The sequence below is a fragment of the Balaenoptera borealis genome (assembly GCF_965194805.1).
Source record: "Balaenoptera borealis genome assembly, chromosome: 3".
In the NCBI taxonomy this organism is placed as follows: domain Eukaryota; kingdom Metazoa; phylum Chordata; class Mammalia; order Artiodactyla; family Balaenopteridae; genus Balaenoptera; species Balaenoptera borealis.
Window position 1 is genome coordinate 156035602 of NC_138866.1, and position 19158 is coordinate 156054759.

A 19158-nucleotide genomic window follows, 5' to 3' on the forward strand; every position below is an offset into this window, starting at 1 on the left:
AATCAACATGTTTATTAAATCTTCTCTTTATAACAGGAAAGTAAATTTCAGCAATTTATCCTTCCATGTTCATAAATTACTAATTACAATAAGTTTACCTTTTAAAGTCTCACTTTCACGTAATACATTTAGTTCCTTTAGATAAATTGCCTGCACGTAAAACAGTGTATTACTGGCCACTTTTAAGTATTGTTTCCCCACCAGTCTTTGTAAAACATCACTGCTTTCCAAGGGAAGTCTGAGAGTAGCTTTCCAGATTTTCTGGAATTGAATTTCCCAGAAAAATGGAAAGATGTTGGACAATCACAGCTATAGAGCTGGGAAATATTGAAAAACTACTCACTAATCCTACTGACGTATGCGTTTGGGGTTGGAGTACATTGCACAACAAAGAAGAAATGTTGGTTGGTGCCTTTGCCCCCTCCCTCCCACCATCCTTCCTTCTCTCCTTCCCATTCATCACTCAGCCCAAGCTAATTTAAACTACGTTATCCTGGAATCCTTGCAGAGAAATGCATGTGACACTCCAAATCTTAAAATTTGCCTAAGTTTGTGGCTGTGATCCTCCAGCCCTGCACGTAACTTCTTTTCACATCGGATCTAAACTCTAAGAGTCAGGAAGGCAGCGCTGGATCTGTTTTGTTCTCTGCTGTTTGCCCAGAAGCCAGGAGGGCCTGCGGCCGCGGCAGATGCCCAGTCATAATCTACGGAGGACACGGACCTGGCACGTCTCTCTAAGTGCTGTATGTACACGAGCACACTTAACCTTCCAACGACTCCCAGGTAGGTTTGACCATCACCCCCTTTTAAAGGTGAGGAACTGAGTCCCAAAGAGGCCGGCTGGCCCGCTCACAGCGCTAGTCACAGGAGTTGCTGGGTTCAACCCTGGGTGCCACCCCACTGCGTCCTGGATACCATGTCCCCAGAGGGGGCCGTGTCTGTCCTCTGCACCCATTACGCATGCAGAGTGGAGCCCGCATCCGGTTAGTGGCTACCGTGGCTGTGTGGATGGAGCGCCGCCTCCAGCAGCCGTGGTCTGGACTGAGGGGGCTCTTAGCCCTCAATTTGGGACATTTCTTATTCTACAAAGGGGCAGGTGTTACCGAACGCGAGTGGATTGGGCGGGATGCCTGCCACCAAATTCAACAGTATCATTGATGGAACAGAATTGCCTTTGACTTAGAACATTATAGAGTAATTTTTACATTTCAAAGTTTTTCATGTACTTTATCCTAGGCACCAAGTTACACTGTGAGGAGGCATTTTTGTTTCCATTTTACTAAGATGCCCAAAGTGGAAAGGTTAAGTCATATGTCCTGACCCCAGTGGCCTTGCACTTGACACTGCAGGAGCCCCCGGGTGTCCAGAATGAGGGGAAAAACGGGCCAGTCATCTGGCTGTTAGTCGACTTCTAACATCCATAGTTTTGGACATCAGGTAGATGGTCTTTTTCAAGTCTTAGACTTGGTCTACACTGGCAGAGAAAGTGTGTGTCTTTGAAACCTAACTAGCCCAAAAGTCAATTATTTTTTTTCAATAATCATTCCCTGGTAGGTCATTACCAGTTCGCCCCAAACTTTGGAACTAGTTACAGTTGAATTCAAATAACCAGCTAGCTAGTTATTATTAGTAGGTTAGTAGTGAGGTGTTTTCACCAAAAGTGACAGCTTAAAATTAAGCATCACTTTCTCCCAACCTGGCTTGTAAGAGCGGCCACGACCTTGATGGTTGGATGGACTGTTTCCTGCCCGTTCTGTCATCCTGAGAAGGGGACTCCATCAGTGAGCAGTTAGGGGTGGGGGCAGGAAGGAGTGCGTTCAGTCCTCTATGTGTGTGGAGGTGGCTTTGGGGCGGCTGGTCATCTACTTTGTCACTGAGTCTCGGTCCTATCTCTGCTTTTCTTTCCGTGTCTTCGTGGGGAAGAGAGTCCTGGTTCCCAAGCTCAAGCCCACGCTAGGCTACACTCCTTCCTGGTGGGTGAGGTGCCCGAGGGGAAAGCAAGAGGCATTACCTTGGGTCATGACGATCCCGGCCAGCGCCTTGTGGCGGGCGTGCGCTGATGCCAGGCCCATGGCCAGCTCGTGGAACTTCTGCGTGACCAGCTGGGACACCGTGTCAGCGAATTCCTGCAAGACACAAGCAGCAGGCCTCTGTGACGGCTGCGCCGCTGCCATGTCCTCCCTCCTCCAAGCTGAGACCCCATGGGCGTCTGAGGTTCCCCTGCCCTGCGGCGCCCTGCCACCCAGGCACCGTGACCCCCCAGGCCTCGGGACATCAAATCTGCGGCCTCGATTCTGAGACTCAGCCCCCGGCGTGGCCCCTGGGCACAAGCGCCTGAGCCTATGCAGAACCTTCAGGTGGGGGGACCGTCCCCTACATCCCTCCCCGCCTTGCAGAGGCTTCCTGCAGGGGGTTTGCACACACACATCGAGCAATCGGTTCCCACTTTCTTCTCCGTGTCACAGAACCAATTCTAAACTCCCCCTGTGTCCAGGGACCGCTCCCCACAGCTCCTCCACAACCTGCTCCTCTCAAGTTTCTGCACACGTGCATGTGTACAAACACACACACACATACACACACGTGCATGCACATGATACACACGTGCACATACACATACACACAGAGAGACCCATGCGCATGGCACACATACCCATGCACACCTGTGTGTACATGCATACAAATATGCACACATACAGACATCGCAGCCACACATGGGCACACACATGCCACACACACACACACACACACACACACACAAAGATACATGGGATGTGTGCACGCACACAAACACCAAGGTGATGTAATCCCGGTTGTTGAGTTTTCTGAAATGACCCGTGTTTCTACAACAGCAGCACATGTGAGACTTGCAGGCCCGTGTTCCCCAGAGAGCGAGGCTGTCGACTCCCGCCTTCCTCCTGGTCCCACGGCTGAAGCACCTGCAGTGGCCTCATCACCGCTTTTCAGTCGACTTTCACAGGCTTGGAGTCAGAGACCCCGGTGTGCATCCACGTGGGCCCGGTTTCACATCCTCTGACCTCACACGGGGGTTGGGGGGGCGGGGGGCAGGGGCCCCATCCAGGTGGAGGATCGGGCCGCTTCTGCCGGTGTGAGCATGGGACCCATCCCCCCCACCCGCTGTTCCCCCTGGCAGGGTGGTCCAGCATCCACGGGCCACGCCGCGGGGCGCCTCCATCTTTCGCTCTGGAATCAGGTTCTGGCACCTTCGTGTCACCTCCCGTCTCCAGGAGTCGAGGGCGGAGCTGATGCCCTTTCCTCCTCCAGTAACTTTCCAGGCGCTTCCCCCGCACCTTCAATGGTCCTTTCCCTTCTTTTTAAAATGAACTTTCTGGATGTGCAGGAGGTGATGAGACCAACATGACAGAGGAGACATCTCATCCCTCTGCGTCCATTGCACGGGGCCCTGTGGGGCCTCAGAACAGGACGCCCCAAATCACTGAACAATGACATAAACTACACAAAAACCGGTTTCATGCGGAAACCCAGAGGCCAGTGTGCTTCACTCAGGGACGCAGAGCAGACCCGGTGCTGGCACCACCTTCTCGCTGTCCCCGCTTCAGCCTGCAGGGGGGTGCAGGCTCACCCTTCTCACCACTGAAGCCACGTCTCTGCCAGGATGTGGCGGGGATGGCAGGGGTGGGTGTCAACCCAGCAGCCTTGACTCAGACCTGCCTCTCGAAGCCCCACTCCCTGCTTCTGGGGAAGTGGCTCTCTCTCCTGCGGAGGTTCAGCGGGACCAGCCCGTCTACAGGGGGTCGGGGCTGAGCACTGGTAGTGAGGAGACGTGTTACCAGGCGGCTTCATCCTGGGTGCCTGGCGCCCTGGTGGAGCCATTCCAGGAAAAGTTGAAGCAGAACAAATCAGAGCTTGTTCCTGACTCTCGCGGTTACATGGATGAAGGGTCCCTCCCCTCCCTCCGCCTGGCGAGGCGGGTGGGGCAGCGGACGGAGGTGGGTTGGGTTGTCCAGTCTCTCCAGGGGTGATGAGGACCTCTGCTAGTGGACATGACCTCGGACCTAGCAAACCTCCCGTGAAAGGGCTGCACCCCCAAGGGGTGCCCGGGGTTGGGGGGCTGCCCCACAGGCCGGTCAGGCCCCTGGCCTGTCCCAGCAGGCCTGACCCTAGGGTTGGGCTCCTGGCCTGCATCTAGTCCATTGTGCCCCGTCTCTTAAAACCGTCCTCGGCTGAGGACACTGCTTTCCATCACCACAGCCCTCGGCGCGGAGCTGGTCCTAGAACCCCGAGCAGCGTCTGTTTGGGGCTTTGTCTGTATCTTGTGCTTCCCCAGCAGCTCCATGTTTTTAACGACGGAGCCCCAACTCCACGCACATTCGAGGTAGGGGTGTGGCTTGTACGCATCTCACACTTTCTTCGTCCTGCCGTGGATGTGTGGTCCCGCGTGTGTCAGTGATGACGCACATCTCGGATGGATGACTGTCTGCACCCACGACCTTTTCAGGGATGGCAGAACACACACACTGGCTGGTGGGAGGGTAGACATTTCAGGAAAAAATTAGTGATGTTTCTTCACCCGTCATTCTGGTATTTTCTGACTCTAACATGCTGTCTCAGTCGGCTGAGCTGCCACCACCAGCGCCACTGGCCCCGCGCCCTCGAGGGCTTCCCTGGTGCCCCACCCAGGCCCAGGTTAAGGGGACCATGGCTGGGTGCCAGAGCTGCCCACCTCCACCTCTGAACCACCCATGCTCCATCAAGACCTTTTTTTTTAAACATCTCCTCCCCTTTAATCCTTTTTTCTTTATCCTTTCTTTTAGGGGTCTTGACATTTATGTTAAGCATGTTTCTCAGTTAATATTTTATAAAGGTGAATTGAAAAAGAAAAAAGCAAAGATTTCTTTAACTTTTCTTACTTTGGGTGAAGGACAATCATTAAGATGTAGAGAGGTATTTAGCTGGTTAAAATTTATCTCTGGTATTTAACCAGTATTACTTCCTAGGACTGCTTTGAAAAGTTTTGATTACAGTTTTGTCAGGGGGAATTTTACGGAATGTTTATATATTGAACTATGACCCTTAGCTTTTCTGGGTTTAAAAGTCAAAGGAAGAGAATCACGAATAACCATCTCCATTGGAAAAAGAGCATCTCTTCTATTACAGGGACCCGAGTTGTCTCTTTACAGACCTTCTGGAGTCTTTGGGAAATGAACGGTTTTTGGTTTTGGAAAAGGCTGGAGAAACGCAGTCTGCGAGCTTTTCTGCTCTGAGGCTCCCTTTCCCCCCACAAAGCCCGCCCCTCCCCTGCCTCTCCCCGGCACCCCATCTGCTGCACCACAGCTATTTTCAGTGATTGGCTTTAATTAAATCACATACATGATTACAGCTGTATGTAGTTCTTCATAGTTGGATTTGTGTATGTAAGTGACGTTGTCATTGATTACGTGGGGTGTTAGAAGCCAGGTAGAAACTTGGAATTCACGTAGGGAGACGCAAACTTACCGTCTAATTTAACAGTAGGAATTTTTTATGTTTTAATCACTTGGGATTTAATATATACAGTCAACTCTGGTTACTGCGAACCCAACTAATCAAACCCTGAGATAATTTGATTTTTCCCCACCTGGCACTTGGTTTATGATAGAAGCAGCTAAATGCTCAAAAGCAAGCTTGCATCGAGAATTATTTTTATAAATTCAAATTCCAGGACAGGTCTGTGGGCTGTGTGGAGTTCCTTCAGTCTCCTAGGGTGGAGACGTGCGTCCCAACTACCAGCAAACTACTTAAAGCATATTTTTTGAGCCCCGGGCCGAGCGGTCCTGCATCACTGCTTTCTGGTCTAGTCTGTCCTGGGTGGGAGAGGAGGGATCCTACAGAGATCCCACGTCTGGCTTAGGTTCGCCCTTGGGCACAAGCACAGTGAGAGTCGTGGTGGTGAAGCCCCCCACTGGAAACCTCAGGGTGGGTGGTCCGCCCATCAGGACAGTGAACAGGGGAGGGTCCGGGTGGGGCCTGGGTGGGGCAGGAGAGGCTGGACCTGGGGACAGTTGAGAAGCCAGCTTTGTTATATCGAAAGCCCTATGCAGAGAGTCTCTAAAGATGCACTCCAAAAGTCCCGAATAATGAGCTGAAGTGTCATTTGCAACATAAATTCTTTGTTAAATATGAAAAAGAGAGACATCCAGTTGTACTCATTACTGCTGGTGATTTAGCGATTTAGAAAATGCCTCTGAAGGTCCCCTGGTAGCAGGAGAGCATTATTGTGTCTTCCACAAGTTGGTCATGGCCTCCCCGAGCACTTAAGTGGCGGGGAAGTGTGATCCCCTGAAGGCCCCTCCCTCTGGAGGCCTCAGGACCCCACCCCAGCTTTTCTCAGGGCAGGAACAGATGGGGTGGATGGGACTGGGGGCCGTAGAATCTGCAGTGCTGCCCCAAGTCCCTGCAGGGGCCCTATGAGACTTGGTCTGAAATCGGTCAATGCTGTTCATGCAGAAATTGGCACAGGCTGGACATTTGGACCAGAAATGATCAGAGGAGACCGAATCTGGCTTCTGGTTAAATCACGGTGATAATCAGGTGCTTCTGCTTCCAAAGGTTAAGTGGGGAAGTTGGCTCCGCGTTTAATGAGCTGCGTGTTACTGTACTTAACAAAAACAGGAACGCAAGGCTACCTAGGCTTCTGCGTGTTGTGGTCTGCACGCTGCCTGTCGGCCCAATTACCACGGCAAATTAACAGCATTATTTAAATAGGAAAACAAACTTTAAATAGGAACACCAAAAGACTCAAACTCTACTCATTTCCAACACTAATATTTTGAAAGGCTTAAGTAAATAAAATGTGTTCAGATTTGCAGTAGCAGTCCTCAGGGTAAAATTGACATTCAGCCAAAGTGGTGAGGATATTAAAATCGATAGATTATGAGGGAGAGAGCCGTCAGTAAATATTTTCCTGTTGAAATCCCGTCTTTGGGTTTATACTGCTGAAATATCAGAAAGGTTAGATTTGCATATGGACGGGGCCAGGCGGGACCTGGGACACCCCGTACCCTTCCTGTCCGCCTTGTCTGCAGCACACGACGGTGGGCGGGCGCCCTGGAGGTGGGCGTGCCAGGGGCCTAGGGAGTGGGGCCATGTGTCCCCGCTGTTGGGACTCATTCTCCATAAAGCACGGCCAACTTGTGCTCCTTCTTGGCCGTCCACGCGGCCAGAACCGGGAAGGCAGGAGAAACGCTGGCAGGATGGTCGTCTGGCCACCGGACAGCGGTCCACAGCTCAGAGGGATCCCAGTGCATGGGAGAGGATCTTCCCCAGCCTCCATCTCAATACTCCTTCGTGTGTCCGGGGAAAAGCCCACCTCCAGGTCTTGGTAATGACTCCTGTTTGTTGACAATGGCAATAAAGCCTCAATCAATTTCAAAGTCAGGGACTGGTGAACACGTGTCCCACTAAATAACTCAGGTTACCTGACTAGTCAATTATTCTATATCTCAAATTACTGAGAGGCCAATAACAAATTTGAAGGAAGGCATGAAAGATGGAAGCCCTTTATCCCCGCTTCCGTGGCATCGTGGGAAAAGCTCTGAACTTGGCATCAGAGGACAGGCTTGCGTTCCTCCACACCCTCTCCGAATTGTTCGACCACCACAGGGCAGTTAAGATCTCTGAGCCCTCGGTCTCCTTTCTGTAAAAGAGGCACTGTAAGAATTACCTGTAAAGTCCACGATCCTGAATCTCAGCGGGGAGACCCAGGCCTGCAGCATCCGCCTAGAACACTTCTGGATGACGTTTTCTTTCCAATGTCGCCAGAAGCAGTTGCTCCATGGGCACCAGGGGCTGTGTGGAAGCGGAAGTACACGGAGGCTGGAGGACCCCTCTTCAGAGTTGGCTCCCGCCTGTTGTGGGCAACAGGGAGGTAACTGCACGACACTGCCCCTCAGTGTCCTGTGGCTGTTCCCAGCTCGGGTGTTTCAGTGGGATGGCCCCGAGGCTAGGAGGTACCGCATCCTGGCAGACAGTGTTTTCCAAAGATGGCTGCGCCCTTGTCTCCCACGCTGCTGGCTCTTCTCACCAGTGATCTCCACCTGCCACCTGCCTCCTGTCCCGTAGGCAGTGCGTCCTCTCCTCGGAGACGTCTCACCCGCAGAGTGAGAGGGACGGTGGCCCGTGAACGCCCGCATCTGTGTCTAGGTCCTGGATGTGACCTCTCGGGACGCAGCTGGGCGTAGCCCCATGGAGAGGCCGCGGGTGAGCTTCCCTGGGAGGGTCCTTGGCCCGCAGTGACCCACGGAGCACAGCCCAAATGACAGCGCAAGAGCAAGACGCACGATGATGTGGTTTTGAGCTGTTGGGTTTGGTGTGGTTTGTGACACAACGACAGCGCCTAAAGCAGATGTGGCGAAGGTGCTGCTAGACCGTGATGGGCAGTTTGGCAGAGGGCTTGGATCGGGCCACTCCTGGCGTTGCTACCTAACAGCAGCCTGACTTTGCGAACATTATTGGGCCTGGACGTTCTCACCTCTCCAACAGGAATAGCGCCTGGGCCATGGGATTTTTATGGGGTGAAACGAGAGCCCAGAAGTAGATGCTGAAAATAGTACCTGGTACTGAAAACTCAATGTCGAATCCGCCAGCATTAAGTGTTTTGTTATTATCGTCCAAACTGTGCGGACACAGTGCTTCCGGGAGACGGTACAGAGATACCTCTCCGCACTTCTCTGCACCACTGTCTGCTCAGCACGAAGCTGTTTAAAGGACACGTTTGATGCCATCAGGCAGTGTTGAGCAGTGTCTGTTGAGGCAACCGTTCCCGAAACACTTCTCGCGTGCCGAGTGGCTTCCCTGGGCCATCCCTCCCTGCCCGCCTGGACAACCCTGAGCCCTCAGTGCACCATCTGCCGGGCACGCTTTCAAAGAACCCGGATCACAGGTGAACAACGAGGAACTGGGAAAGCTGCGTGTTGACTTAATCTAAACCCCTGGGCATGGATGCTGTGTGTACTTTGGATCCAAGTCCAATTTTAAGGAGAAATCACATACACGTCAATGTTTCATGCAGTCATTTTTTAGTGAAATCACGACAATTTTGGGTGAGGAGTTGCTCACCAGTTAAATTATTTGCTTGACCTTTTATCAGCTTTAAATTTGTTATTATTGTTTAATCTGGAAGACAGTCTCTTTAGTGACAATGCATCTGAACATTAATGTTTGGAGTCAGGTTGACCCGCACTGCAGGCTACCTGGCTTGTCCACTCATTTTTCTGACTTCAGTCCACCCTGATTTCGTCCTCGGGCCACAGTGTTCTGTGGTTGGTCACTGATGAACATCATGCTCATGAGCCTGACACCCGAGGACCAGAGCCCCGTCTCTGTCATCCTGGCAACGGCAATGTCCCTCCCCCCCAACATACACCCCAGTCAAAGTGTGCGTTTGCCTCTGGGGCCTCTGGAGCACCCCCCCCCCCCAACAAGGTAAGCTGGAAAAAGATTGGGAAGGGGTCTGTTGGAGCTGTTGCCATGGAAACCTCACTGTATCTAGAAAAGCCGGGGGAGAGGCCGAGTGGAGGCTGTTTCTCAAGCATTTCTATTCTTATTTCGTCTCTGAACCTGTCCCCTGGGGAAAAGAATCAATCAAAATTTATTGAGCAAGACAGTAGTGAAATCCAGAGACTAATCAGACAGGGTCCTCTGTATAGAGAGGCCCGTGACATGACGTCTGTCCGGGGCTGGGAGCCTGCCAGGTGCTGAGTGCCTGGGGCAGCCTGTCCCCTTAATCCAAGGGTCCCCAGCCCCCAGGCCGCGGACCGGTACTGGTCCTCGGCCTGTTAGGAGCCGGGCCACATAGCAGGAGGTGAGCGGCAGGCGAGCCAGCGAAGCTTCATCTGCCGCCCCCCATCGCTCCCCATTGCTCACATTACTGCCTGAACCATCCCCCTGCACCCCATCTGTGGAAAAATTGTCTTCCATGAAACCGGTCCCTGGTGCCAAAAAGTCTGGGACCAGTGCCTTAATCCACATCATCGTCCCGGAGGTGGTCACTGTTGCTACCCTGTTCACAGACCAACAAGCTGAGGTGGAAGAAGCAGACTTCCCTGCAAATCTGGTTGGACCCCCTGCAGGTGGGAACCACTGTCCTGCCTGCAGAGGGCTGCTTGGGCGGGGGGGGGTGAAACGCTGCCCCTTACACCAGTCTGGGTTTCCTGACTGCCTCAAGTCATGAAGTGACCTCGGTTATTGGAGACGGAGGACTTCCTGGAGGAGGCAGGAGGCCCTTCCCAGTAGGAGAGCTGCTCAGGGGCATCTGTGGGTCCACAGGGCCTGTTGCGGATGCTCTGAATCAGACTTCCGGGCAGCACAGCCGGAGCGCAGATGCTTCTAACACACAGCACATTTGACAACATGTGACAAAGATGCTGTCCCTGAACAAATTGCGCAGGGTCCCTGAGCTGGTTTCAGCCACCACGGCCCACCACCCCGTCCCTCTCTGCTTGGTCCAGTTTTAGTGGGGTCCTGCTGGGTCGGCTTAGCCAGACCCCTCTGACCTGCTGTTCCCTCCTAGTGGTTTTCCGTCCGCTGCCCCACCCGGCCCTGGGCTGCAGCCCCACCGGCCACGCCGTGATCTGAGCTGGGCTCCATGCCTCCCTGCAAGGCCATCGCAGGGGTCTTTACCTGCCGCCACTGTCCTCCGCATGAATAAAGTCTTCCTGTTGGTGCTTTAACAGTGACACTGAATATTTCTTTCCTTAACATTGTCTAAAAACTGCCGAGGATCAGAAACAGCAATGGGGGAGGGTGGGGAGGGGCAGGAAGCCAGATGTGGGTGGGGACGGTGGAGCTGGGACAGGCCACGCGATGGTGACAGGCAGGCCAGTTGCTCTGCCCTGCACCTCCTGGGGCCAGAAAACTGGACAGACGGACACCTCCGTGCGAGAGTGCTGAGCTGAGTGTGCGTGGTGGGACTTTAGCCCTTGCTGTCATCCCTGGTCTGCGGTCCCCACGCGGCCCCTACACAGCCGGCCGGCCTCCCCTTCTGGGCTCCAGGCTAGGGCCCCTTCTCTCTCTGTCCCTTTGGTCTACACAGGCCTCACGCCACCTGGGGCTCCTGTGAGAGTCCCACCCAATTCAGCCCTCAGAGGAAGCCCCCTGCCCTCCCTCCTGCCCCTGGACATGCAGAAACCCACCGAATGAATCTTGGAGCAGAACAGCGAGGTTCCCTCCAATCTTGTCTCCCCGCCCCCAGGGGGGTTGGTGTCTAAGCTACGGGTTTCTTGGTGAAACGGAGAATCCTTTGTCTGTGGACAAGAGGCCCCTCAATACCTATGATGGATTCACAAAGACGGGTAGGGAGCTGGTCACACTCGTAAACTCCAATTTTGTCAACATGAAGGCATTTAAAATCTTGTACTGTTGGCATTTAAAAATTCTACGTGATTAGTTACATTAAAGAAACAGGGGAGGGACTAAGATTCCGCGCTCCCGATGCAGGGGGCCTGGGGTCGATCCCTGGTCAGGGAATAGATCCCACATGCGGCAACTAAAGATCCCACATGCCTCAACAAAGATCCCTCATGCCGCAACTAAGACCCGGCGCAGCCAAATAAGTAAATAAATAGATAAATAGATATTAAAAAAAAAAAGGAAACAGGGGAAATGAAGAAAAGAGGTTTTTTGGATACGTTTTTTTTCCCGTAAGATGTTACAGAAAATACCGAATGAACCTTTTTGGCCAACCCAATACTGTTGCGGAAAACGGGACTCGTGAAACAGCCCCAGGGCCAGCAGGCCGCCAAGTGTAGACTGTGGGTGAATTTGCCGGCTATCGGCTGTCGTCAGGCTCTCAGGCTGCTCCCTCAGAGAGTAAGTGCAGGGCCAGAGGGCTCAGGGTCGCTGGGTCACTGGGAGCAGTGCAGGTGGGAAGGAGGGGAACCCAGCAGCTACTGCTGACCTGAGGGGGTCCCCTCCCTTGCGAACCAGGTGCCAGAGGGACCAGCACCTCAGGGAAGAGGTGACCCCGGCTGGGAGAGGTAAACCGACTTCCCACAGGTGACCCAGCGGTGGGAACCAGCAGTGGCAGGGTTAGGATTCACATCCAGATGTTTGAATTGTAGCTCCAATATTTGGGCTCCTGACTACAATGTCAAAAGTGACTTCCAAGGGCTTTTTCATAATCGAGGATTTCAAAAAAGCCCAAGATAAAGATCCCATATTCATTAACTTGAAAAATTGAGAATTGAAGTTTGTGTGCACAGATACCTGTGTATCTACACATTGATTAAGTAAATTTGTAGCTATTCACAATTACCCAAATTGTTAGATACCCACAAGTTTGTTTAAACATATTAATAGCAGTTACTGCTTTAACAATTAATTTCAAGTTGGAATACAATAAAAATGTAGATAATGAACTAAAACTGCATTGGAAATGTGATATGTCTTTTTTGTTGAACTGGTGCTTTCTGATGTACTCAGGGAGATATTTTGCATCTGGGTTTAATTAGAATCTTTAAATTCTCATTAGCGCACTAACACGAAGATGCTCACAGATGAGGACCTCTGTTTGGGGTTGATTCATGGCTGTTTGAGTTCATCTGGATTTAAAAAGATGTAAACAAGAAGAATCATTTCAGCACATCAAGAGAGAAAGACTCTCAATAGGTAACGTAGTTGTTCCTCAAAGGAAGTAATATTTACTTTCTTAGCTTTTGTTAAATTCAAGAACAGTTGTTTAGCTGTTGCCTGAATAATAAGGGATGCTAACACCTGTTTTGCAAAATTATCAGTGACGTCGATGTCATACCTCAAATGCCATAAAGGACGAACTCTCAGCTCCCTTTGTCTCATGACTTTGGCCCCAATCTGCTTTCTTTACCCTGAAAAGAGTTTCCACAGAGGTGAAATAAAGTAGGTTAAAATTGCTAAATAGTTCCAAACAGTGCATCTGCAGCGCTGACTAAAGCTGCGGCCAGGCCACTGCTGTGCGTTTCTTCAAGCTCATGGAGACCTGAGACCAGAGATCCGCCACCGCTCATTTCCTGTACGTGACAAATGGGAGAGAGATGCTCGGAAGGTGCCTATTCTCTAAGCTGAACTTCCACAGTCAAGAAAGTCATTGCCCCCATGCCTTGGACTCAGCACCGCTGTGCACACACCTGGGACCTGGACCTGGTGCTTCTCACTACTGGAACCAGTGCCACACCAATGGTCACCACACATGCCACCCAACTGGCACGCTGTGCCACCAGCAAATGAAGGTCTTTTCCCGTTGAAGCCAGTCCTTAAAGTCTGGAAGGGGTGAATGTTCAAATGCATAGATACCAATGCAAGGCTACAAGGAACATGAAAATCATGGAAACATGATACCACTGAAGTACATTTCCAGTAAACAACCCTAAAGCATTGGCGATCTATGAATTTCCTGACAAAGAATTCAAAACAATTGTTTTTAAAGAAGCTCAGTGATAGACAACTCAACAAAATCAGGAAAGCAATTTATGAACAAAATGAGGAGCTTAACAAAGAGACAGAAATCATAAAATAAAACCAAACAAATTCTGGAGCTGAAGAATACAATGACTGTGATGGAAAAAAAAAATACAATAGAGAGCTTTGCCAGCAGACTTCATTGAGCAGAAGGAAGGATCTGTGAAATCAAAGACAAGTCACTTGAAATTATCCGGGCAGAGGAGAAAAATAAAGAATAAAGAAGAGTGGGATTTATGGGACACTGTTAAAGGAACGATGGATGCGTTATGGGAGTCCGGAAGAAGCAGAGAAAGAAAAAGAGGCAGAAAGCTTATTTAAGTAAATAATGATAAAAAAGCTTCCTAAATCTGGGGAAGGAAATCGTCACACAGACTCAAGAAGCAAAGGATCTCAAGTAGGTTAAGCACGAAGAGGTCTACATCAGGACACACTGTAATTATATTGTAGAAGTCAAAGACAGAGACTTTTGAAAGCAGCCAGGGAAAAGTGACTCATCACATGTATGGGAACACCTATAAGGTTACCAGTGGATTTCTCAGCAGAAAGCTTGCAAGCCAGCAGAGATATATTCAAAGTACTGAAAGAAAGAAAAAGGCCAATCTTTAAAAATGAAGATGAGAGAATGTCTTTCCCAGGCAAACAAAAACTGAGGGAGTGCATTGCCTCTAGGCCTGCTTTGCAAAAATGCTTAGGAGTTATTCATACACGCACACACACACGCATGCACACACACACACACTGGAATACTGTTCAACCTTTAAAAAGGAGGAGATCCTGCCATTTGTGACAACGTGGATGAACCTGGAGGGCACTATGCTGAGTGAGATAAGCAGACACAGAAAGACAAACTCGGCCGGATCTCACTTACATGTGGAATGTACAATAGAAGCGGCAGGTGACATTGCAAACTTGTTTAGAACAAACATGACATGGAGATGGCTCCTTTGGGTGGGTGTATTCTGGGGGAAGCACAAGATAACACTTTGGAGTGAACGGCAGATAGGTTCTTATTAGATTTACGTGGGGAGGTGAAAGGGGTTGAGGGGGAGCAGCCTAGATGACCAAGGAGCTGGGCTGTTTTGGGGACGAGAAGCCGAGCTGTTCAGGCAGAGCCTCCCAAGCCCTAGCCTGGATGGCACAGTTTCCCACGGCTGGTGCTGGGGTCTGCCCACCTCCAGGGAAAGCACTTGTGAGCTGTCTAGAATCTATTTGGTGGTTCTGCCGCGTCCTTTTCTGTTACCGATGCGGACTCTGAGTCCACAGGGGCGTTTGCTGTCGTCCACCCTGACTTCCCCTGGGACCGGCTCAGCCCCACTCAGCGGCCGTGGGTCCCAGGCGCTATACTGACTTTAACTTTGTCTGCATCAGGGGTGTCCAGTCGGTCTAGGTGTGGGGGACTGTGGAGGTGACCCGCCCTGTGCAGTTGCTTTAAGGCTATCAGCTCGTCTGCCTCGGGACAAGCCTCTGGGTCGGTGGGTGTCCACCAGGCACCTTGCTGCCGTTCTTTCCCCAGGGAGGCGTGAGACAGAGCCGGCAGGACACTTGCTCGGGCCAAAGGCACCTGGACTCTGAAAGGAATCGGACTTACAACCCCACTGAGGGCCTCTTATGTGCAGTGAAAGGGGAGTTTGTCTTCACGTCCCCGGCTTCCTCACGCGGGATGAATGTCCCTCAGAATCGGGAGGAAGGATAAAGTGCCCTTGTTGTAGACGAGGTCCGGGCCCTCCAGGCTTCCTCTGAGCAGAGCAGACGTCCGGTAGCTGCTCTGGGGACAAAGGGCCCAGGGTCCCCAGAGGCCTGGCGGGCGTCTCAGGAGGGTGGCTGAGCTGTCAGGGTCTCAGGGTGGGGGCCGGGGGAGAGACTGCATGACGGTCAGTGTCTGCCTTGGTCTGGCCTGGCCGCCGAGCTGCCTGGCCACCAGGCAGGTGTCCAGGCCCCGCAGGGCATCCGGCTGCACCTGCGGTTGGCCTTCCTGACACTTAGCCACTTAGCCCGGCCTTTGCCTTGCTCCCCTGGGCACAGACCGGCCTCCCCAGGGCCCCCGGGGTCAGGAGCTGCTCCGATGGTGGCTTCCGGCCTTTTCCACCTGCACCTTCCTGTTCGGCGCCACTTGGGCCCCAAGTGGATCCTTGCTTAGGGACGATCAGCTGACATGTGGAGGCCCTGAGTAAGGGTCACGTCCCTCACTGGGATGCAGAGCTGCCAAGAGGGGACGCCGGCCCAGCTGCAGGAAAGGCTCACGTGGGGCGAGGAGGGCCGGGTGACCACGTGCTGGACCAGCACCCCACCCTTCTCCGCAGGAAGCAGCACCCGCAGCAGCAAGTCAGTCCCACATCGTCCTGGCCGGATGTGACGTGTCCTTCCTCTCCTGTCACCACCCCCTCGGCTTCGGTGTCCTGCAGGGTCCTGGGTCCTGTCCACAGGCCTCCTTGTTGGGGCCACCATCCTCGGGACACTTTGCTGGGTCGGGGCGCTGAGCCCAGAGCACGGGGTCCGAGCTGCGCCCCGAACCTTGGCCACACTCCGCTCTCCTGTCCACACCCGCTGCCCGTCCTGAGATTCCTAACCTGTCCCAGAGGGAATTTCAACTAAACTAAGAGAACCTTGAGCACCAGGGCCCGCACTTTTAGTTCCCACACAGCCTGGGAACAGAGCAGACAAATGTCAAAGAAAGATGTTTAGAAAGAAATGGAAAACATTACATAAGTTACTTTTTCAACAACCATCACTTTACCGTGAAGCCTATTTATCCCCCTGATTAGACAAAGTGCTTTGCTCTGAGGCCGGGCTGTGGTTCTTCTCTGTGAAGACATCTGAAATCATAACATACTTCGAAACCCAGCAGTTCTCTCTCTTTTTCCTGATACGATGAAGTGGGTGTTTGTTGGTGCTGCGTTGCGCCAGGCGTGGAAGAAGCCTCTGCTCGTCTTGAATGGGTGGTGGCAAAGCCTCATGGGACTGGCGGCTGCACTGCAGAGTGAAACGCGGTCACTCCCCCCGGACATTGTGCACCTGGGGGGAGGCAGCCCAGGTCCTCTGCCTGAGGTCTCGGCCACAGCTACCCCGGGCTGTGAGCCCACTCACAGCAAGTCTGCTACCCGAGGGCCCAGATAAAGGACTGAGCGACCGAGGTGTGCACCAGGGCCATAGCCTATTCTCCAAGATAAGGGTCCTTGTTAAGAGGATGATTCTGACACGAGGACCCATCCTGGATTTTCTTCAATAACTTGTGGGGAGAAAAAAACCCAAAGCCTTTTGGGAGCAGGTATGTTGCTAAGAAACCAATATTCTTTGACTGAAAATTTGAACCTTTTCAAAAAAGTCTGTGTCACATCCAGAGAGAGAGAGAGAGACAGAGACAGAGACAGAGAATGAGAGAGAGATTTCAAAGCTGCCTTACTTTTCGAGGGGTTGGTTTTGTTCTCTTCCCCTCTGTCTTTCTTCTTGTGCACATTTAAAGAACTGTTAATAGGCTTTGGAGAGCAATCTTGCCTTTGTTGTGAACATCTCGGATTTCCCCTTTGCATTTTAAGGGCGCTCCTTGGGAAGGCTTGGAAATGCCAGACAGACTATTATGCCAATGGAGGTCTGTCCAGTTTCTGATAAAACCAGAACTAATTTATTTTTTGTTTATCCTCCACTGCATTTGACAAAGCTTCCTCTGGAGATGTGTATCTTCATTCTCCGTTCCTTTGATTTGTCATCTTTTTGTGCTTTGTTTTGCAACTGACAAGGGAAAAAAATCTGACACCAACCTTGGAAGATGGTAATGCATTCAAGATTTTGTTTTCCTCTCAGATCTGATAAAAATCTTGCCTAAAACCATGTCCAACCTTTTCAGCAGGAAGTCCAGATGGCTTTGCAGCCTGGATAACAGACTGCATTCACTGACGCTTTGCAGAGTGTCAGCAGGGCAATGTCTTTCTTGAAACATAAATGCAAAACAAAAGACAGCATCTGTGCTCCAGGCAGGGCTGGGGGCAGAGGGGCTGGGGGCAGAGGGGCTGGCGGTTGTCTGGGAAGGGAAGAGCAAACAAAGGACAGATCTTAGACCTTCTCAGAAGACAGTCTCCTGCGAAGGAGAACTCCATCAGATGGGACGGGGAGTGAGGGGGGAGACGGCTGAAGTCAGCTGCAGATGGCCCCAAAAATGGATGATTTGAGATGAGGATGAGCTGAACTTCCCTCCCACTGCAGGTGAGTCGTCGCTGATAGGATCAGCTGAGTGTGTCTGCCGCGTCCCTGCACCCGTGTTCCTGCAGTGTCTGCTGCGGGAGATCTCATTTCCGACGTCCACTGGAGGCTGCCGTGCTGACATTTATCATCAGCGTGAGTGTGGGGCTGGAGGCCCAGGAAGAACTGAGATGGCCCAGGCGCTGCAGGAGGGCCGGCTTCCCCATTTCCCACTCGTTAGCAGAGCCAGTGACGCTTCCTTCTTGTCCTCTGCTGGCCACAGCTGGCAGATTATGGGTGGATGACATTGTTTGCAAACTTAGCTGATGAGACCTTTGGCTCTGGAGAGATGCGCTGTAGGGTTGACTTCTATTTTGCAGCTGGAGAAACAGCCCCAAAGAAGGCGGCCAACTCCTAAGTGACTTTCCCTTGATGCCAGGCCCAGGGGTGCCTTTTCCTACAGTATCTCCAGCAGCCTTCCTCCTTTACACTAATGTCTCGCTACCCCATCCAGCAGCGATACCATGGAGTAAAGCTTCCTTGCCTTCTTCTTTTCTCACTCCCAATTTCAAAGCTTTGTGAAGGCTCCGATGGCATCCAGCCAGCCCATTTCCTGCCCTCTGTCGGGTGTTTCCTCTACCACAGCCAACCCTAATTAGCTCCACCCGATCGACCGACGTGTGTGCACCCTGGTGTTAAGCGGTGGGTCTCCTCCTCGTCTGTATATTATGTTCTCCTGGGGAGATTTGAAAACATTCCAGGGCAAGGCCCCAGCCTGCACGACTATAACGGGTGAGGGCGGGACGGGCGGCCCGTAATGTAATACGGAATGTAAATAGCTCACGTTCGCTTCTAGTGTAAGCACTTTGAATGTCTTCATTGTGTGTGTCCACCTCCTTTCAGCTGTTTACACCTCAGTGTCCCAGGAAGGCCAGCACAACGTCTTCCTGTTTGGGGTCACATCTTAACATGTAGGACGCAGCCCGGACACAGGGACGCCTGCCATGCTGACTGGCTGATTGCTGGGGGCCGGAGGCATGGATATGATCCAGGAGGGAGAAAAGTCAGAAGAATGAAAAACCAAGAAATGACCTTCAAGCATGTTACAAAGTCTTGAAAAGCCTATGAGGCAGTTTGGAGCAGGAAGCTAGGTGGGGATTGCGTGTCATTTGGACACCAGTCAAGGACGTTGAAATGAATTGGTTTGTACTTTTTGGCCTCTTAAAACAACTTAGGAAACGCTAAGATAAGGTTCTGTAATTTCATTAGAAGAAAGCGGGGACAGTGTGAGAGATCACAATGCAAATAGGAGACAGAAGAGGACCATGAACAGGGTGGACGCACTGGGCTGGGTTGTCAGGATGCTGGGTGCCTTTGCTTCTACACCTGCTAAGTACTTTGACGGAGCTGGTTCTGTCTCTAGAATTCTGGTTTATTCAGAGATCAGAAAGTATGTGAAGGGGCTCATTAAGAATTTTTGATTTTTAGAGTTACCTGACTCTAAAATGTGGAACAGTGATAAATGGCTTC

General features: G+C 51.8%; 1 protein-coding gene across 1 annotated transcript in view; it reads right to left on the reverse strand.

The window, feature by feature from the left end:
• ADARB2 (adenosine deaminase RNA specific B2 (inactive)) overlaps positions 1-19158 on the reverse strand; it is a 372444-nt gene that overhangs the window by 32299 nt on the left and 320987 nt on the right. The window contains exon 4 of the mRNA XM_082386052.1: positions 2012-2126. Within this exon, the coding sequence (XP_082242178.1) occupies positions 2012-2126 (115 nt within the window). The remainder of the gene's footprint in view (positions 1-2011; positions 2127-19158) is intronic.